General features: G+C 46.6%; 1 protein-coding gene across 1 annotated transcript in view; it reads right to left on the bottom strand.

Moving 5' to 3' along the window:
* Nucleotides 1–17,940, bottom strand: part of elavl4 (ELAV like neuron-specific RNA binding protein 4) — an 83,164-nt gene that overhangs the window by 43,071 nt on the left and 22,153 nt on the right. Inside the window, exon 2 of the mRNA XM_076276367.1 lies at nucleotides 2,115–2,201. Coding sequence (XP_076132482.1) covers nucleotides 2,115–2,201 — 87 coding nt within the window. The remainder of the gene's footprint in view (nucleotides 1–2,114; nucleotides 2,202–17,940) is intronic.

The following is a 17,940-nucleotide window of genomic DNA, read 5'->3' as shown; positions in this document are numbered from 1 at the left end:
CACACACATGGAACGGCCATCAGAAGTCATCTCACAACTTACAAAGAGACAGAATAAAACTGGTTGGAGAGAGGTACCATTCAGCCAGGGTTAGATAGAGATGGTCAGGAAAATTCCGCCCTTACGCCATGTTTACTAAAGACCATTAGGCAGGAGAACAGCAAATTGAGCTCTCACTGAGAATGTCAACGTTAGGACACACGGTCATGAGAGAGCACTGCCTTGCATGGAAAAAAGCAATAAGACAGTGAACTCTGACCAGGAATCATCTGACTCCAAACAAGCACCCCCCCCCCCCAACCAAAAAAAAAACGTCTTTAATGATATTCTCGCCCAACTTGACACAGAATAATTTAAACGAACTTCCAGCGCTGAGGAGCTTTGGGAACGTGCAGTGTCTTCTGCTGATGGATGCAAAAAACGCAGCATAATAGCACGGCGAGCAGAGCAAACAGTGGAGCCTCTGAAAGCACCGACATGTTTATTTTTAGACTCTCAAAGACATGTTTCAGCTTCCCTCTGAAGTCTTGCCCTAGCATTTCAAAGCAAGCCTATTTAGAAAAGGTTAACAAAAATTAAACAGCACAAAATAGTTCTTCCTCCCATATGACTACCAAGACAGTACCTGCATTCTAATGTCTTGCGAACTGAAAATTGATTTCTTGGCTATGCAGATGTGTGAGATGTATTTAATGAATAATTGATAAAAAAAAACATAGTTGATAAAAAAAAACATATGTCACATTAAATTGATATGCAAACTAGATTTCCATATTTTACATACACAGAACATTCATAACACTTAAACGAAACTTGGCGTGCGCCATATGCATTAATAAGACATACATCAAACAAGACAATACATGGATTTAACCCCCTTCACTTCCACCCATCCCCCCTCCCTCCCTTCTTCTCTCCCTCCCTCCCTCTTCCTCCCCTCCCTCTATCGATTTATCTCATCTTCTGTTCTCTCTCATCATACACATCACTCCACTAAAACACAAGTCCTTAAGGTTTCCTGTGTGTCCATCAGAACTGGACCTATGGGCATTGCCAAGAGTCCACCAACTCCACCAAGCTACACACACACCACAAGTACTTATGCAGGTGCCTGGCTTCAATGCCTGTTTATTGGACACTAAGAAGTGTATGTGTGTGTGTGTGTGTGTGTGTGTGTGTGTGTGTGTGTGTGTGTGTGTGTGTGTGTGTGTGTGTGTGTGTGTTTGTGTGTGTGTGTGTGTCTGTGCGTGTGTGCCTGTGTGTGTGAGAGCCTGTTTAAATGGGAAGGATGAATTCCACTCTACAACCTCAAACTGTGAGTGTGTGTGTGTGTGTGTGTGTGTGTGCGTGTGTCCATGTGTGTGTGTGTGTAAATGTGTCTATAAATATCTGCAAAGATGTGAATGTGCACTTACTTGTTTGTGAGGCCTTTGTTATTGGCAATTCAGGAACAGAAATAGCTCTGCTCTCTACAACACAGTTGTAACCATTAAGGTGTCATCACTGTTTTGCCTTGTTTTACAAGTTCACAAAGACGACTGGCTACCCTAATCACCTGTGCACAATATCTGGTTCACAATTCACATTAGCTGGGTTATTGTCTATTATCTAGTTCATGGCATTCATGTTAGAGAAACTAAATCTGTCATAATGTTCACCAATAACAACACCCTTATAAGAGAATAGTGTCAAGTCTATTTTCAATTGAAAAATCTGTTCCTGTTATGACATCTGCCATTCATAAAGCTGAAATGATGTGTGCCTCAGTCTCTATATAGATGTACGGTATCTCTGCATATATCCACTATCTCTGTGTCCTTCTTCATTTCACAGTCACTGAAAGACAAAAACTCTTCCCAGTGTCTCTGTTAAATAACGTATCAGGAGATGCACTATGCTGTGTCCTGCTATCCCCCTACCCCACCCCCACGCCCAGCTTTGGCAGCAGAGGCCAAACCCTTAATATGAAACAGCCATCCAGCCCCCCCCAACCCCCCACCACCCCACTCCCACTCCCAGCAGACCGTCTCTTCCTCTCTCAGCAGCCAGCCAGCCAGCGCTGTCATCAGCATTGTTAATGGTGGGTAAAAGGCCATTTGCGGCTGTCTCCTTACCATCTTTGGCTGCGTCAGCAATCCCTTCTCTGCCCAGCCCTGTAGCTGCGGAAGCTCTGTCTGACGCCACTGAGTTTCAGTCGATCCCTGAGGAGGGGTCAGGGGCAACATTTAAACATGATGCTGTTCGCCAGGCACAGGGGGAGAGACAATGAGAAAGTGGCCTTGCGGTCGCCAGACGCACTAAAACACACAGGTGGCTTTCGTTGGGAACAGGGAGAGTGTGTGTGTATGCGTGTCTGCTTGTCTGTGTGTGTATGTGTGTGAGGAGGGGTGTGTGTGTGTGGTTGGGGGGGGGGGGGGTTTAAAGTGGGAGAGTGGGTAGTGGGTATTGCATGTTTAGCTAATCAATACCTGCAAAGCTGTAAAGGCCCGCTAGCATTGAGCCTTTTCCAGCAATTAAATTTGTCTGGGATGTTTAGCATCACGCTCCAAATTCAATTGTGTGAGAGAGCAGCCCCAGCCCCAGCCTAATGGCTAATGGGGACGGGGAGCGGTCTGAACCAGGAAGCTACTTCCTCTGGAGGGCGTAATGGGCCCCAGCCGGCTCGGTAAACAAGGGAATCGGACAGACACTGGCTCTGCTTTTTCAAAGTGGAGCGGAGGACCGCAGAGGAAGACTTAGCTGTTAGCTCTGCCTCTGCCTCTACCTCTACCTCTGCAGCTGTGAGCTCAAAGCAGCCAATTTAGGAAGAGAGTCAGACTTTGAGGACTGACCTTTTCCTTCAGAAGGCTCCTCGCCACAAATAATACAGAGGAGGAGAATGGTGTGGGGGGGGGGGGACAGGAGGAGAATGGGGAAGGCGTGACTGTGGTTTAGAGTCACGTGGGAGGGTAGGATGGAGAGAAATGTGTGTGTGTGTGTGTGTGTGTGTGTGTGTGTGTGTGTGTGTGCGTGTGTGTGTGTGTGGAGGGAGGCACTGTTACTGTTGTGCAGGCATGTTACTATAGCCCTGTAGGACAGATAAGGGGTGTTACAGTGAATAGCCAGTAGATGAAGGAAGTAAAGTTGGAAGAGAGGCAGGGGAGGTTTGACTCGCCCAGTTAGCAGCTTATGCCAGGGCCTGGATCTGACCCTGAACTGAGCCAGATCCGCTATCTGGGTTGTCTGCTGACCAGTCTGAACTAAATAATGGGGGGGGGGGGGGGGGGTCATTGTTTCCCAGATGCCACCTTGGTTTTAGTCTCAGTGAGGACCGCAGGTTATGTATATATAATCACTTCACATCAATTTACATCAATCTGTAATTATCTAATTCAATTTCTACAGCAAAGGCTAAAGGCTAACACAAAACAGCATTCAGTACAAGCATTTCTACATTCCCTGCATTTGCAGTTAGCTTAATGTTAAACCAAAACCGCCTTTTAGTTAGAAGAGACAACTAAATACACAACTCAGCAGATCATATATACGTAAATAGAGACTATCTTTCACCCTGCCAATGGCCTCGATATATCTCATTCAATTACGCTCTTAATATGGTGCAGATGGCACGTTTTAATCATTACATACTCTCGGAATTTTCCACAAAGCAAAACATTCACAGTATAAGACACCACATACATCTAACCAACACTACAAATCAGTGGTGCTTTTTAACATTATGTTATTGTGGAGGAAAGAACAAAGGGACATTGTTGTTATGAGCATCACTTTGACTTGTCAGAGTATTAAGAGTAGTATCAGTAAACACACATGCATTCAGGAGCGGACGTGGATGGCAGAAGCAGGATGCAAGTGACTGGAGCACCAGCAGGGGGTTAAATACAGATCAGGAGATTGGCCAGAAGCAAAGAGACACAAATACAGTTCCACTTCCCCAGTTATGCTAACCTAACCTAACAGCAGCACCAACCTCCACCTCCGCCCATTTACCTTATGCATATACCCTGATGACTACGGACACACACATACACATACAGTACACACACGCACACACATGCACAGTGCACACATGTACACGCGCACACACATACAAGTACACACACACACACACACACACACACACACACACACACACACACACACACACACACACACACACACACAAAAAGTTGAAGTGCATTTTTGAAAACACAGGTAAGATTTCACAGATAGATTTATAGATAGACAGATAGATAACTGCACTTCTTTGTCTTAGGTGCACTGAGATTCTGGCATGCTGCTTTGGCTGTATGATGTGACGCAGCAATACCCCCTCTGGTGAGGATTTGATCCACCCCCTATCACCAACTCTCGCCCACAGCCATCGCTGTCCAGCCCCTGACGTTCCTCCTCTCCTCTCCTCTCCTCTCTTCTCCTCTCCGCTCCTGCGGCGACAGCACTGCTGAACTATCGCTTTACTGCAAGCCAGACCCCAGACAATCAATTTCCTCGCCACTCGCCCTTCCCATGGATGGATGCGGTAGCCACTGCAATGGATCAGCATGCGGCAGTATTGTATCGTCTAACCGATAGCCCCTGCCCCGCCCTGCCTAGCCCCACCCCCCCACCCCTCTCGCCTGTCTCCCCTCCATCCATACACAACTGCACGCCACAAAATCATCTGCTCATCCAGCATGGCTGTGTGTGTGTGTGTGTGTGTGTGTGTGTGTGTGTGTGTGTGTGAGTGGGTGTTTTCAACATCTCAGCAGCTTTTTATCCCCAGCTTCTTTCATTTTCATAATATTCCTCCCTCTCCCCCACTCTCTGCCCCCACCCCCCCAGTCTCTGGGGGGTTTAGATCTGCCATGAGCCTTATACGACTGACCCCCCTGAAGGAGAAACTGCATAGAATTATGGGCTGTCTGAAAAATAGACGTTTTTCCGTTTGAGCTCTCCGGGATTTCCTGCTCTACATATTGGCAGTCAAACAGGACTATAAATCACTCACATGGACACACACACACACCACCACCACCACCATTGTCACCACACCCCAACGCCAGTAAACGTTAGCTGACAGATAAATGCAGCCTGAATTATTACTCTGTATATTTCTGACTACATTTAAGGATTAGGTCTCACAGTTATTTATGATTACAGGTAAGCCAAATGGAAACCTTCTGATAAACAAACTAAAAAGCAAGTAAAGCACACACACACACACACACACACACACACACACACACACACACACACACACACACACACACACAGCTATTCCTTCCTGTTCTCAGTAAAAAAAACGAGGGTGCAATCTTCCTACAATTCTCACCACCACCACAGAATACACACACACACACACACAAACACACACACACACACACACACACATGCTGCACAAGTATTTCAAATGCCAGAGGGCTCTGCGTTGTCAGAACCCATTCAGATGCAAAGTGTTGTGTGATGTTTTTATCCTAACATTAGGTCAGTAAAGTTCTCCCTTCGTATTGATTTTGATTTTTCCCATGTTTCCTCTCTCTCTCAGTGCAGATTCATCAGACACCTCCCAGTTCCTCCATGTCCTGCAGGTCAGGCGCAGGCTGGCTGGGATCAATCAGAAGAGTAATCTGGGACAGCACGCCCCCTCCCCCCCTCTGCCTCCATCGCCATCGATCCGCATCTACTTCGCCAAATGGATTTTTTTCCCTTTCTCCTTCTCTCCCACCTCCACCTCCAACACCGCCTCCTCCTCCTACTCTTTTTGCTCTATGTGCCTCAGAATAATAAATGTTTCAGCATGCAAGCAATTTTTCATTTAACTTTGCTTGACTTTTTTCTCTTATGGAGTCCAGCCTTGTGGGCTTTTTTTCCCCCCTATGAGAGATCAATAGGAGTTTTCTCCTCCTCTCTCCATCCCTCTGCAGTCTCCCCTGGGCCGGCCTCTCCGCTCCCCTCCACTCCACTCCACTGCTGCTGCTGCTGCTGCTGCTGGGCCTGGCCAGTGTCAGGGGGGAGGGCCACTGGGCCGCGCTACGCTGTGCTCCTCCAGCGCCTGATTGGATTACATCACAGGAAGCGCTTGTTACCGTGGCGCTCATTAGATTGTTGGCTCGGCAGAGAGAGAGAGAGGGAGAGAGAGAGAGAGAGTTAGAGCTCTAGCTCTAACTATGATGTCCTCAATCTGCAGGTTCAAAGCCTGAGTTTAGTTTGACTGTTGCTCTCTTTCATTAGGGCTAGTCTATGTTTATCACAGCAAAATATGCCTTGTTTTCAGAACCCTACCAACATTCAGTGTTCAGCTACTGCAAAGCTCTCCAGATGGCCAGCAAGGCTACATGGTTGGTCTTGTCAATGACACCAGTAGTGTGTTGTTCATCATAGCCCATGGCCATTTCAGCTGGTTAAATGTAGCCTGTTGACTAATTTAATGATTCATTTCAAATTGTTTTGCCTTTTAATGCCTGTATGTAAAGCGTTTTCTGTTGCATTTTGTGCCTGAAAATGTGCCATTTATAAATAAACTTTATTCATTACATATTTATTTACTCTCACTTTACCAGGTTTACCAATATCAAACCATTTGAAATAAAGTCCAAGTCTGAATGATTTGTGATAAACCTGTTTCAAGGCTAAAGAACTGAGACAGATTTGATGAACCTGTAATTTAGTCATGACCCATATTCCTTGATGCTTGGCGCTTGAAAAGTCATGGATCTCTCCAATAGTTTTGAATAGGAATTTCATGAGTTACATAATAATCATTCTTCTCTGTTGATACATAAACTGCTCATTTTATTATTCATTCCTCCTTGTGATTTACACATAACTAAATAAATTCCATGTCTATGATTGAATAAGAGAGGCAATATCATCAGCCCACGCGGTGACCCTAAATAATGTCCCTGTGTGTGTGTGTGTGTGTCTGTGTGTGTGTGTGTGTGTGTGTGTGTGTGTGTGTGTGTGTGTGTGTGTGTGTGTGAGTGAATATCTACCAGGCGAGTGTGTGCTCTGGGGTCTGCTAGCGACAGCAGTGTTTTCGCTGCGAGTCAAATCAGTGAGGCGACACCTGCGCCTCTGCCTGCAGTCTTCCCATTTCAGAGAACATTGTGCTCATCAAATCTATTCACTTTCCATTCCGCCTGCCGCAACGCAACAGACTCTCACTTCCTTCCCTATACAAGAAATCTTTTCTGCCCTTAATTTTCAGCTTGTGCCGTTACGGGGGGAAAAAATGGGAAGCACTTCTTTTGGGAGTAAAACGGAAACAATCACTGCCACCAGTGAAGGCACCAGCCAATATTGCGGAGCTGTCTTTACTGAGTTTTCAATGAAATTTAATTAACCTCGAGATGAACAGGCAGGAAGAGGGGGAGCCGTTTCAGATAACATAAATTCAAAACTCTCGGGAGGGAACACCGAAAAGGTGGTACAGAGAGAGAGAGAGAGAGAGAGAAAAAACGAGGTCATCAAATGAAATGTCACTTCATTTCATTTGCAGATTGAAAACCCTGCATGATGCATGTGTTTTTCAACCTATGCTCTCCTCTCTCTCTCTCATCATCACTGGAGTCGCTTTTTAAAATCACATTTCTCCTGAGCCCGGGCTCCTGGTGTTTCCACGAAAAAAGCCTGAAATGTCTCAGCCCGGTCCAAGGCACCGCGGCGGCAGGAAGGCTTGGCTGTGAGCGCCCGACCCGTGCTGGCGGCGGCCCAGCTCTGTGACCTATGCAAGCAGAAAATTGTTGAGCTCGATCCTGGGAATGACGCGTCAGTTTTTCTGTGGCTGTGGTGACTTGTGCCATGTCCTCCTCCCTCTCTCCTCTCTCGCGCTCTCTGTCTCTTCTCCTCTCTCTCTCCTCTGCTCTCTCTTTCTCCTGTTCTCCAACCCTCTGCTCCCCCTCTTCTCCCCTGCTCCTTCCTTCCTTATCATCTCTCCTTTCCCTCTCTCTCCTCTTCCTCTTCCTCCTCCTCCTCCTCTTTTCTTCCTCTCCGGTAGCTGCCTGCAGGTATGTGTGAGATTCTGGCCTGTTGCCTACCTGAGTGAGTGAGGGAGTGAGCTGAGCTGCGGCCTGGGCGTGGCTGAGTGCTGGCTCAGCCTCAGCAGCTCTGACTCCCAGGTTCGTGTCCTTGAGCCGACATGGGAGCAGGCACCCGCTGGCTCAGCTTTAACCACACACACACACACACACACACACACACACACACACACACACACACACACACACACACACACACACACACATTCATGCATATGCACACACTCACCACACACATACACATTGGCACACACACTGGCACGTACCACACACTTACACACACTGGCACACACACAACACACACATTGGCACACACCCACACAGAGACACAGGTCCTGCCACCAGCCCTACAGTAGATCCACACACACAGGCCAAACTGCTGCCTCCAGGGCATATGAATGAAGAATGCTAATGTAGCTAATGTACAAATTAGAGTGCAGAGCTTCTGATGATGCCACGGCATTTTCATTGTGAGAGGAGGCATGTATGTGTGTGTGTGTGTGTGTGTGTGTGTGTGTGTGTGTGTGTGTGTGTGTGTGTGTGTGTTGCTGCTGCCTCTCACACAAAGTGTTTTACAAACAAACACGGGGAAGGAAATGAAAATAAACGAGACAGCGAGAAAGAGACGCAGAGGTAGGTAAGAGAGAGAGGAGAGGAATGAGAGAAATGGAGCGATAGAGAGAAACCACAGATGGAGAGAAATAGAGAGAGTGAGTAGATGATAGAGACCTGTCATAGACTTTCAGCCTTAAAGATTCAGTCCTTGATTCTAATCCCATACACACTCATAGTGCGCTACCTTTCTGTTTAGTGTTTGTAAACAGTGGCAGTGTTTGCAAACAGTAAACTGCAAACAACCTCAGTGGCTTGGACCGAGTCATGAACAATCCCAGCCAATCAAAATGGTGCTTCAGTAACAGTAATAGGAGGGGTGTAATTCGACTGGCTGTTAATGTATAATACAAACCTTTCACAAAACCTGAAACTGAAACCTGTACTGTAGCTTTAAGCCCTTAGCTTGTCTGAACAGCATGTACGATATATAAATCTTCCTTTCTCTCTCTCACACACACACACACACACACACACATGCACATGCACACGCATACATCAGTTCAATAACAAGGAGTGCCCTTTAACCAAGGGCTTCCCATGCAGGGGAGAGCGAGGCAGTGCTGAAGTTAAGGTGACCTTGCTTCCTCATAAACAATGTGAATCTCCGCACTACGGCAAGCCAGAGGTCTCAGCGCACACGTTACCTTTTTATTTCAGGGGTGTGGGCACGCATCTAATTTGTGTTTTATGGTGTGTGTGTGTGTGTGTGTGTGTGTGTGTAAGAGTGTGGGTTTGTGTGTGTGCCCGTGTTCCACTGCGTCAGCAGCAGGTGTCGTGCAGACCCCCCCCCCCTCTGCAGGTAGCTGGCTGCTAGTATTACTGCACCTGTGCTAGGGAGTATATGTGTGTGTGTGTGTGTGTGTGTGTGTGTGTGTGTATCAGGGGGTCAACTACTAGCACCCTCCTACAAACCCAGGGCCCAGCACTGCCTGCTTTAACCCTGCAGCAGAAGGTTATTGTAGGACACACACACACACACACACACACACACTAGTTCACTAAGTTTACTGGTGGTCAGAGCAGAAGAGGAACAAAGGCAACTCGATGCCAGAAACAGCTGTGCCAGGCACCGCAGACATTAGAACGGTGGAAAAATCTCCTAAACCTGCGCTCAGTTATTGCACAGGAGAGCAGCAGAAATGGAAACAAATGTGTTTGTTTAATGGTGCGCAAACCCGCCTGTGCACCTTGCCAGACAAAATTTGCCTTTTAATTATGCCCCCCCCCCCCCTCCCCCCACTTTTAAGCTATTTGTGCAACATTTGCTCATCATAACAGGTATTAAAAGCTGAGCAAATAGCCCCTGAGGAGAAGAGAACGGCAGAAAGAAAGGAAGAAAAAGAAAGAGAGAGAGAAAAGCTGTCTTTGGCCTCTTTTGCCTGGGAGGATGGTGGAAGGCTGCCTCTCTCCATTCTCTCTCTTTCTCTCTGTCTCTTTCTCTCTCTCCCTCTTTTTGCATTTCTACATTTCTCTCTGTGTATCCCTCTTTCTTTCTTGCTCTTTGTCTTTCTTCTCTCTATTTCTCTCTCTTTCTGTGTGTTTCTGTTTTCAGTCTCTTTGTCTCTCCTTCCTCCGTCTCCCTGTACGCTTCCTCCCTCCCTCTCTCTCTCTGTCTCCCTCTCTCCTTGTCTCTCTGGCAGGGTTGTGCTGTGTACACACAGAGAGCCCAGAAGAGCAATGGCAGAGAGCTCTAATCTAATCACAGGCCTGCACATCTCCTGCAGCTGCTCTTACTCTCTCTCTCTCTCTGTCCCTCCCTCTCTCTCTCTCTCCACCCCCCCCCCCCCACCCCTGTCCCTCTGAAATGGCCGACTACTCAGTTTGATTTCACCAATCCTTCCTCTTATGCTGTCAAACAATCAGGGGCATTGTGTTCTGGACACACATGAACACCCTAATGTACACACACACAGACACAAACACACACACACACACACACACACACACACACACACACACACACACACACACAGATGCAGACACATGTACACACACACACACACACACACACACACACACACACTCACACACACACACACACACACACTCACACACACACACACACGCACATACACACACAAATAAATGCCAAACCAGAAGCCTGGCTGTAGGTAGCCTTTTTTACAGGCGTTGCTGATAAGAGGCTGCTTGCTGGCTGAAAACAGCCAAACTGGATATTGATTAAAATCTGGACGTGTGCCTGCATAGCCAAATAGCTGTGAGACAAGACAGCGGGCCTCCTTCGCCCTTTTGAAATGAGTAAACGATAAGATAATTGATGTGAGACTAAATAACCATGCCGAGCATGCGCTTAATAAACAGCATCAATCTCTGCGTGCGGAACAGGAGATGGGGGAAGGACAACATAGAGGCTCAATTCATTAGGACTTTGGTGTACGACAGCAAATGCTGCCACTGGCCTTTAATAAGATTATATCTGTGAAATAAACTCGGCATAAATCGCATGTTATGGCTGTAGTGTCTCCATCACATTGAATGGAGAGGGATTGAGTGCCCCCACTGCCAAACAGCAGTGATTCAAATGCCAGTTTGTATTAGGGTCTGATCCTCTAGTAACAGCAATGATCTGCCGGACCCTGGGTGAGTGACGTCGTGTATCACGTTCAGTCGCATTAAGCCTGATGAAACGGGATGCCACGACCCGTCACCAAATGATGGAGACTTGACGCAAACAGACGAGACGTAAGTGGCCAGTGCCATGACCGTCACTCTCCGGCTTCTTTGGGTCAGATTCTTGTATTAAGGCTCAGCTGCAGAGGGAAAAATACCACGAGAATAAGAGAAAAAAAGATATAAAAAAAACGACTAATGTGGTTCCACTGCCAGGAGCTAATACCCCAGCAGAATATCAACTAAACTGAAATATGTGGCATGCATTCAAAGTAGGAGATTAATCTTCTACTGCTTGGGTACAATGTAATTGAAAATGCCCACGGGGAGCATCTATGTTCATATAGTATGTGTCAGAAAATATAGGGTTATTCTCTTAGAGAAAGAAAAAAACTGAAATGGAGCTCAATATTTTATCATGTTGAAACGTACATTAGGGAGTGCTATACAGCCTGTCCTCTGGTGTACAACATGGCTGCTCAGTTTGCCATTTCAAGCATTCTCCTCTCCTCTTGTTCTCTCTCTCTCTTTCTCTCTGTTTTACAGTAGATAATGGCACAGCAGTCACATTTCTGAGATGCTTGAAAGTGTGTTACCGTTGGGAAAAAAAGGGAGAGAAATTGCAGACAAATTCAGCAGATGACTGGCTTTGACAGATGCGCCTGGTCTTGATCAAATTTCACCCCTCAATGCCACTCCACCCTCTCCGTCATGAGATAAGAAGCAGGTATGCACCAGACCGTATCATTAACCTCTCTGCATATCTGCCTTTCTTACGAGAGAGAGAGAGAGAGAGAGAGAGGGAGGGGAATGAGGTGCAGCTGGCTGGCTGGCTGGGTGAAATGGATGTGGGGATTATTACTGGGTTTGTACTACGCATTGCATCGTGCAAGGGACAGTTACTCCACAGCGGTCTGTCCTGCGGCGGCACCTTGTTTTCTGCGTCTCTCAGGCCACATGTGAGTTGCCATGGCATCACTGACTCACCAGCGACCCCCCCTCCCTCTCTTGTACACTGTGGTGACCTATGACCCCGTGATGGCAGAACCACTGATAGTCTGAGTGCACCCCTGACATTAGCTCTCTGCTGCGCCCTACCATCACTGTGTCTCTGCTCAATTCAATTCAAATCAACAAAATTCTTCCTCTTCCTCAATTCAATTCAGCAAAAAAACACTTTTTATTACCGACGCAGTGGCAATTATAAAAAGAGACTGGAACGACATAGCAATATGTGTGTGTGTGTGTGTGTGTGTGTGTGTGTGTGTTTCTACGAGTGCTTTACTGATTCAGTGATTCCCCTCTTTCTTTCTGTCTCTGTCTCTCTCTGCCTTCCATTGTCTTGTCCTTGTAAGTCAGCAGATGAGAGAGAATGCCTCTTTGTCCTCCTCTTGGCCTCTCTCTCTCTTTCTGATCACGGGAACGCAGCGAGACAGACAGTCCCCCATGCCACGAGAAGGGAGAGAAAAATGGCAACATATTTCATTTTCTCCCATAATGCCTTTGCAAGCTCCCAACCAGCGGCGTCGTTTAGTCACACGTAGCATTGCATGTTTTATGCATAATTCACGTCGTGACAGACACATGAATCTTTCATATCTTAGAAAGAGGCTGTGCAAAAATAAAGCTCCTGGTCTGAGCACATGACCTTGAAATGTCCCGAATCATCACAGTGCTAGGTGACCCCCCCCCCCCCACCCCAGACCCACCCCCACCTCTTTTTCGGTCTTGCTGTCGTGCTGAGAGGGAACTAGTGCAGAGCCAGTGATAGGAGGCTCGCTGCTGTTCCCTCCTTTCCATTTGTTTTACCCTCTCTCTCTCCCTCTCTCTCTCTCTCCCTCTCTCCCTGTCTCTCTCTCTCTCTCCATTCCTGGGATGCAAAATGTAGATCAGAACGGCGTGCCGTTTGTGCTGAGTCTCACGAGAAGCTGCCAGTCAAACTCAAACGTCTGTGTGAATATCAAAACACAGGGCAGAAGGGGCGGGAGGAGGATGAAATATTTGTGACTACTACAAGTAAACACAAAGATGGCTTCCCTTCTCTCTCATCTTTCGGGGGGCTGAGAAGAATAGCAAATGGCTTTTTTTTTTCTTTTCTATCTTTTTGCATTGCTCGGCCTTCCCACTCTGAGGTCTGCAACTCTTTTTCTGTTTGTCTTCTTATAAAATATTCATCTTTAAAAAGCAACAGCGAACAGCAAGAGTGAGAGAGAGAAAGAGAGAGAGAGAGAGAGAGAGAGAAAGAGAGACGACAACAGCGACGGCGACGACGACCCCTGCTCTGTAGCGAGCAGCACACGTGTTAAGAATCACTAGCTGAGTATCGTGTGTCTGTGGTACTTTCAATTTCCACCCGGGGAATTAGGCCCTGCACTTGTCAAGCCAGCCAGCAACCCCCTCACTCGCAACGGAGCGTCTCCAGCTTCTCCCTCTCAGCTGTCAGAAGGAGGGAATGAAATGGACATAAATAAATGAGCAGAAGCCACAGAGGAAGCCTATTAACATTTTAACTAAAGCGTTTTGTTGATATTCATGTATGTTTAGCTTTCTTTGAAAAAGAGAGAGAGAGATTTAAAAAAAAAAAATGAAACGTGACTGGAGACAAAAGGGTTGAAGCTGTTTTATGCACTCCTGCTCTGATTTAATTTTCTCCCATATCCCCAAAGCTGTCCTTGATAACACACTGCCATACAGACACACTACACACACATATCACACTCTCTATCTCTCTCTCTCTCTCATACACACACACACATACCAGCACACATACCAGCACAGACACACAATCATACACATAACAAACAAATATTTGCACATAGAGATAACATACGCTAACACACTGTTATAAAGCAAACCTAAATATAGCCCTTTTTTAATACCAACTTCATGTGCACTCTGAGCTTGAGTGAATGTACCTTCGACCTAATCTGACAAATCATCTCATCTGAAACAATATTTCCTTCCAAACAACATCAGCAAGTGTGTTCTAAAAGATGTGACGGCGCTCTGGATATTTACCTCGTGCACAACACCTATTTTTATGAGCAGCCTGTATGAGAACGTCAGCACATGCACCTGGCTGTGCACACACACACGCACACATACACACGCACACACACACACACACACACACACACACACACACACACACACACACACACACACACACACACTCCCTGGGACCTGGCCTTTCATCTCACAACTCTCTGGACACCTGTCCCAGACTGGGAGAAAATTAACACATAAAAAAGTAATGCACGCGTATTAATCAAGATATGGAGGATGAATTACATCTCAAGTGAGATATATGGATGTCTGCGGACGTGCCTATATGCATGTACATGAACGATCAGATAACCAATTAATATAGACAACTAAATTGTCTAAATGTGTTCAAAACCCTATCATATTAAAAGGATGGAAAAATCCATTTTCAAGCGTTGGCTGATCCAACTAATTGCACACTTCTGTTGTTCCGAGGCATATATTACAGTAAATGGCCATTGTACAACACAAATAAGCCTATGAGCTTAGCTCATATAATCTATAAGAACTGAATTAATCCCTGCTATAATGATATGCTGTATAGTTTAGTAATTGTTGTGTAACTACATATGGGAAACAAAGATTTGTAACTATTCAACAACACAACTTTATCATACAGAGATCACATAGGTACAACAGCACAGCGACTGAACCGAGCCTCTGTTTAGTAGACGCTCTGTTTTAGAGTAGTTAAGCTGGTATTTTATTTTATCAGGGCTGCATTGGACCTGTCTGGAGCTATTTACATGCGTAAGTCTCCTGTGCTGGTCTCGCCAGAGAGAGAGAGAGAGAGAGAGAGAGAGAGAGAGAGAGAGAGGACAACGTGGCAGCTAAAATAAATGCCCGCCCGCCCGCTCGCCTGCCTGCCTGCCCGCTCGCTTGCCTGGCTGTGGTGCCGGAGGTGTCCACGGTGCTGAGAGATGGTCTCTCCCCAGTGCCCGCGCAGGGCCCAGTGGACAGAGCGCCACAAGGAGGCTGGCACACACGGCACACTTACCTCCAGCTTTGTCTGTTTTTAAATGAGCTATCACCTCTCTCTCTCTCTCTCTCTCTCTCTCTCTCTCTCTCTATCTATATATATATATATATATATATATATATATATATCATCTCTCTCTTTCTATCTGTCACATTCTATATCCTGCTAGCGCTCTCTCTTTCTGCATCGCTCTGTCTTCAACACTACCCTTCAACAAAAACAAAAACTGCCAAGTCACCCCCCTCTCTGCCTCCCCCCAGTGTCACATGGGTTATGCTGTTGCGCTGTTGTTCTAAGTCCATGCAGGAGCACACCCACCCCACATGAGGGACAGTTCTATTCAACCAACCACTGCAGCTGTAATATATATATATATATATATAGAGATATATTTAGCATAAAGAAGTCTAGTCCCCTTATTGCGTTGACTCAGCTTGGTTATGTTGACACGCAGTGTCAGATTTATGTGTAATACACTTGATACTACACATTGACAAAACAACAAGATGATTGGACTGGGTTAAGTTGCTTGTGGATATTTTTTAGGATGTGTTATTTGGGGTACCAGAACCCCTGCCACACCCCAACTCTGCCCTCAGTAGCAGTGCTGCAGCTTGTGCTTATTTAGCCCCCCCCCACACACACACACACCTCCCCCTCGGCTGTCCACCTGCTCGGCCGCTCCGCTGGCTAATCTCAGTATGCAAAAAAAATCAAATAAAAAAAAAAGAATCTGCTTTAGTATTCATCTGTGCCTCCTCCTTCGGCCTGTTAGCATTGATATGCAACCTTGAAGTCAGACAACAAAGGATAAAGCACTCGAGCTTGAATGCATGTGCATGTGTGCGTGTGTGTGTGTGTGTGTGTGTGTGTGTGTTTGTGTTTCTATGTGTGTGTACATGACTATGTGTGTGTGTGTGTGTGTGTGTGTGTGTGTGTGTGTGTACGTGTACATGACTTTTTACGTGTATATTTGAGTGTGAGCGTATGAATGTGCATGTGGGTGTGTACATGACTTTGTATGTGTGTGTGTGTGTGTGTGTGTGTGTGTGTGTGTGTGTGTGCGTGTGTGTGTGTGTGTGTGTGTGTGTGTGTGTGTGTGTGTGTGTGTGTGTGTGTGTGTGTGTGAGTGACAGGCAGGCAGGCGGATGGATGGATGGATAAATGGGTGGGTGGGTTTTGGTATGTGCGTCGGGCAGCGGTGGTGCTGCTGCTGCTGCTGCTGGGCTCTGAGAGGGCCTTATTGTTCTGCACCGTAAACACTGATCTCCTACTCAACGCTCCACACGCCCCCAACCGCACACCCACCCACCCACCACACATCCACCCACCCCTTCCCTCCGCTCTACTCCAATCAGCTCAGCTCAGCGCACTGTTACAGGCCTCACTGCAGCACACAGCCCAGAGAGAGAGAGAGAGAGAGAGGAGAGAGAGAGAGAGGAAAGAGAGAGAGAGATTGAGAGAAGGATGGAGGAAGAGATGGAATGAAAGAGACTAAGAGAGATGCAAAGAGAGAGAGAGGGAAAGAGAATGAGTGAGAGAGAGAGAGAGATCAAGAGAGAGTGCTGACCATAATGAGTGTAGTTGGGAATTGCTTTCTTTTCAATTAGCATTTTGATTGAATAGGGAGCCCACACACGCAAAGTCAAACATTTGTTTGCAAGACGCCGCTCAGATTTTGAATGCATGAAGGCACACGCTATAGTTGAGAGAATGTTTCCCCCAGTGATGGAGCACACCACTGTTAGATAATAGCACCGACGCCATCAACAAGAAAAAGAATGAGGAAAAAAATAAGACTATTTACTGAGACGCATTTAAATGACAGGGTTATTGATCACCCATTTTACTCCTCTTTCTCTCTACCTTTTGCCTCCTATCTCTCCCTCTCTCTCTTTCTCTTTCTGTGTGTGCTTGTGTGCTGAATGTGATAAATGTATGTGTGTGTGTGTGTGTGTGTGTGTTTATGTGTGTGTGTGTGTGTGTGTGTGTGTGTGTGTGTGTGTGTATGTCAGTGCTGTCACTTGGCTTGTTGTTCGGCTGGGCGAGTTAAAGCAGTTGTGTTTTGCTTGTGTGTGTGTGTGTGTGTGTATGTCAGCATTGTCGCTTGTCTCTTGTTGTGTGGCTGGGTGAGTTAATGTAGTTGTGTTTTGCTTGTGCGTGTGTGTGTGTGTGTGTGTGTGTGTGTGTGTGCGCCCGTGTGTGTGTGTGTGTGTGTGTGTGTGTGTGTGTGTGTGTGTGTGTGTGTGTGTGTGTGTGTGTGCGTGTGTGTGTGTGTGTGTGTGTGTCAGCACTGTCGCTTGGCTCTTGTTGTGTGGCTGGGCGAGTTAAAGTCGCTCCCTGGCAGGCACCGGTTCCCACCAGCTGGATGACAGCCGGGTGAAGCTCTGACTCGGAGCCCTTAGTCAACAATGGACCAACAAACACAAGACTAGCATCACACAACACACACACACGCACACACACACACACTCACACGCACACATGCGCACATGCGCACACACACACAACATACACATGACACATATTCTGTATGCAAAAATACACACACAGGACAAAGGAGACGTAAACACACAAACACACTCTCAAACATGCACATACACATACAAGCATACGTTCATTACACATGCGTTATGCATAGATACTAATGTGAAC

The sequence above is a fragment of the Alosa pseudoharengus genome, unplaced genomic scaffold, assembly GCF_046254945.1.
Source record: "Alosa pseudoharengus isolate Yale_2024_CS ecotype anadromous, Long Island Sound unplaced genomic scaffold, YU_APseudo_1.1 YU_APseudo_1.1_scf_11, whole genome shotgun sequence".
NCBI lineage: Eukaryota > Metazoa > Chordata > Actinopteri > Clupeiformes > Clupeidae > Alosa > Alosa pseudoharengus.
This window is presented reverse-complemented; position numbering and strand designations above follow the sequence as displayed.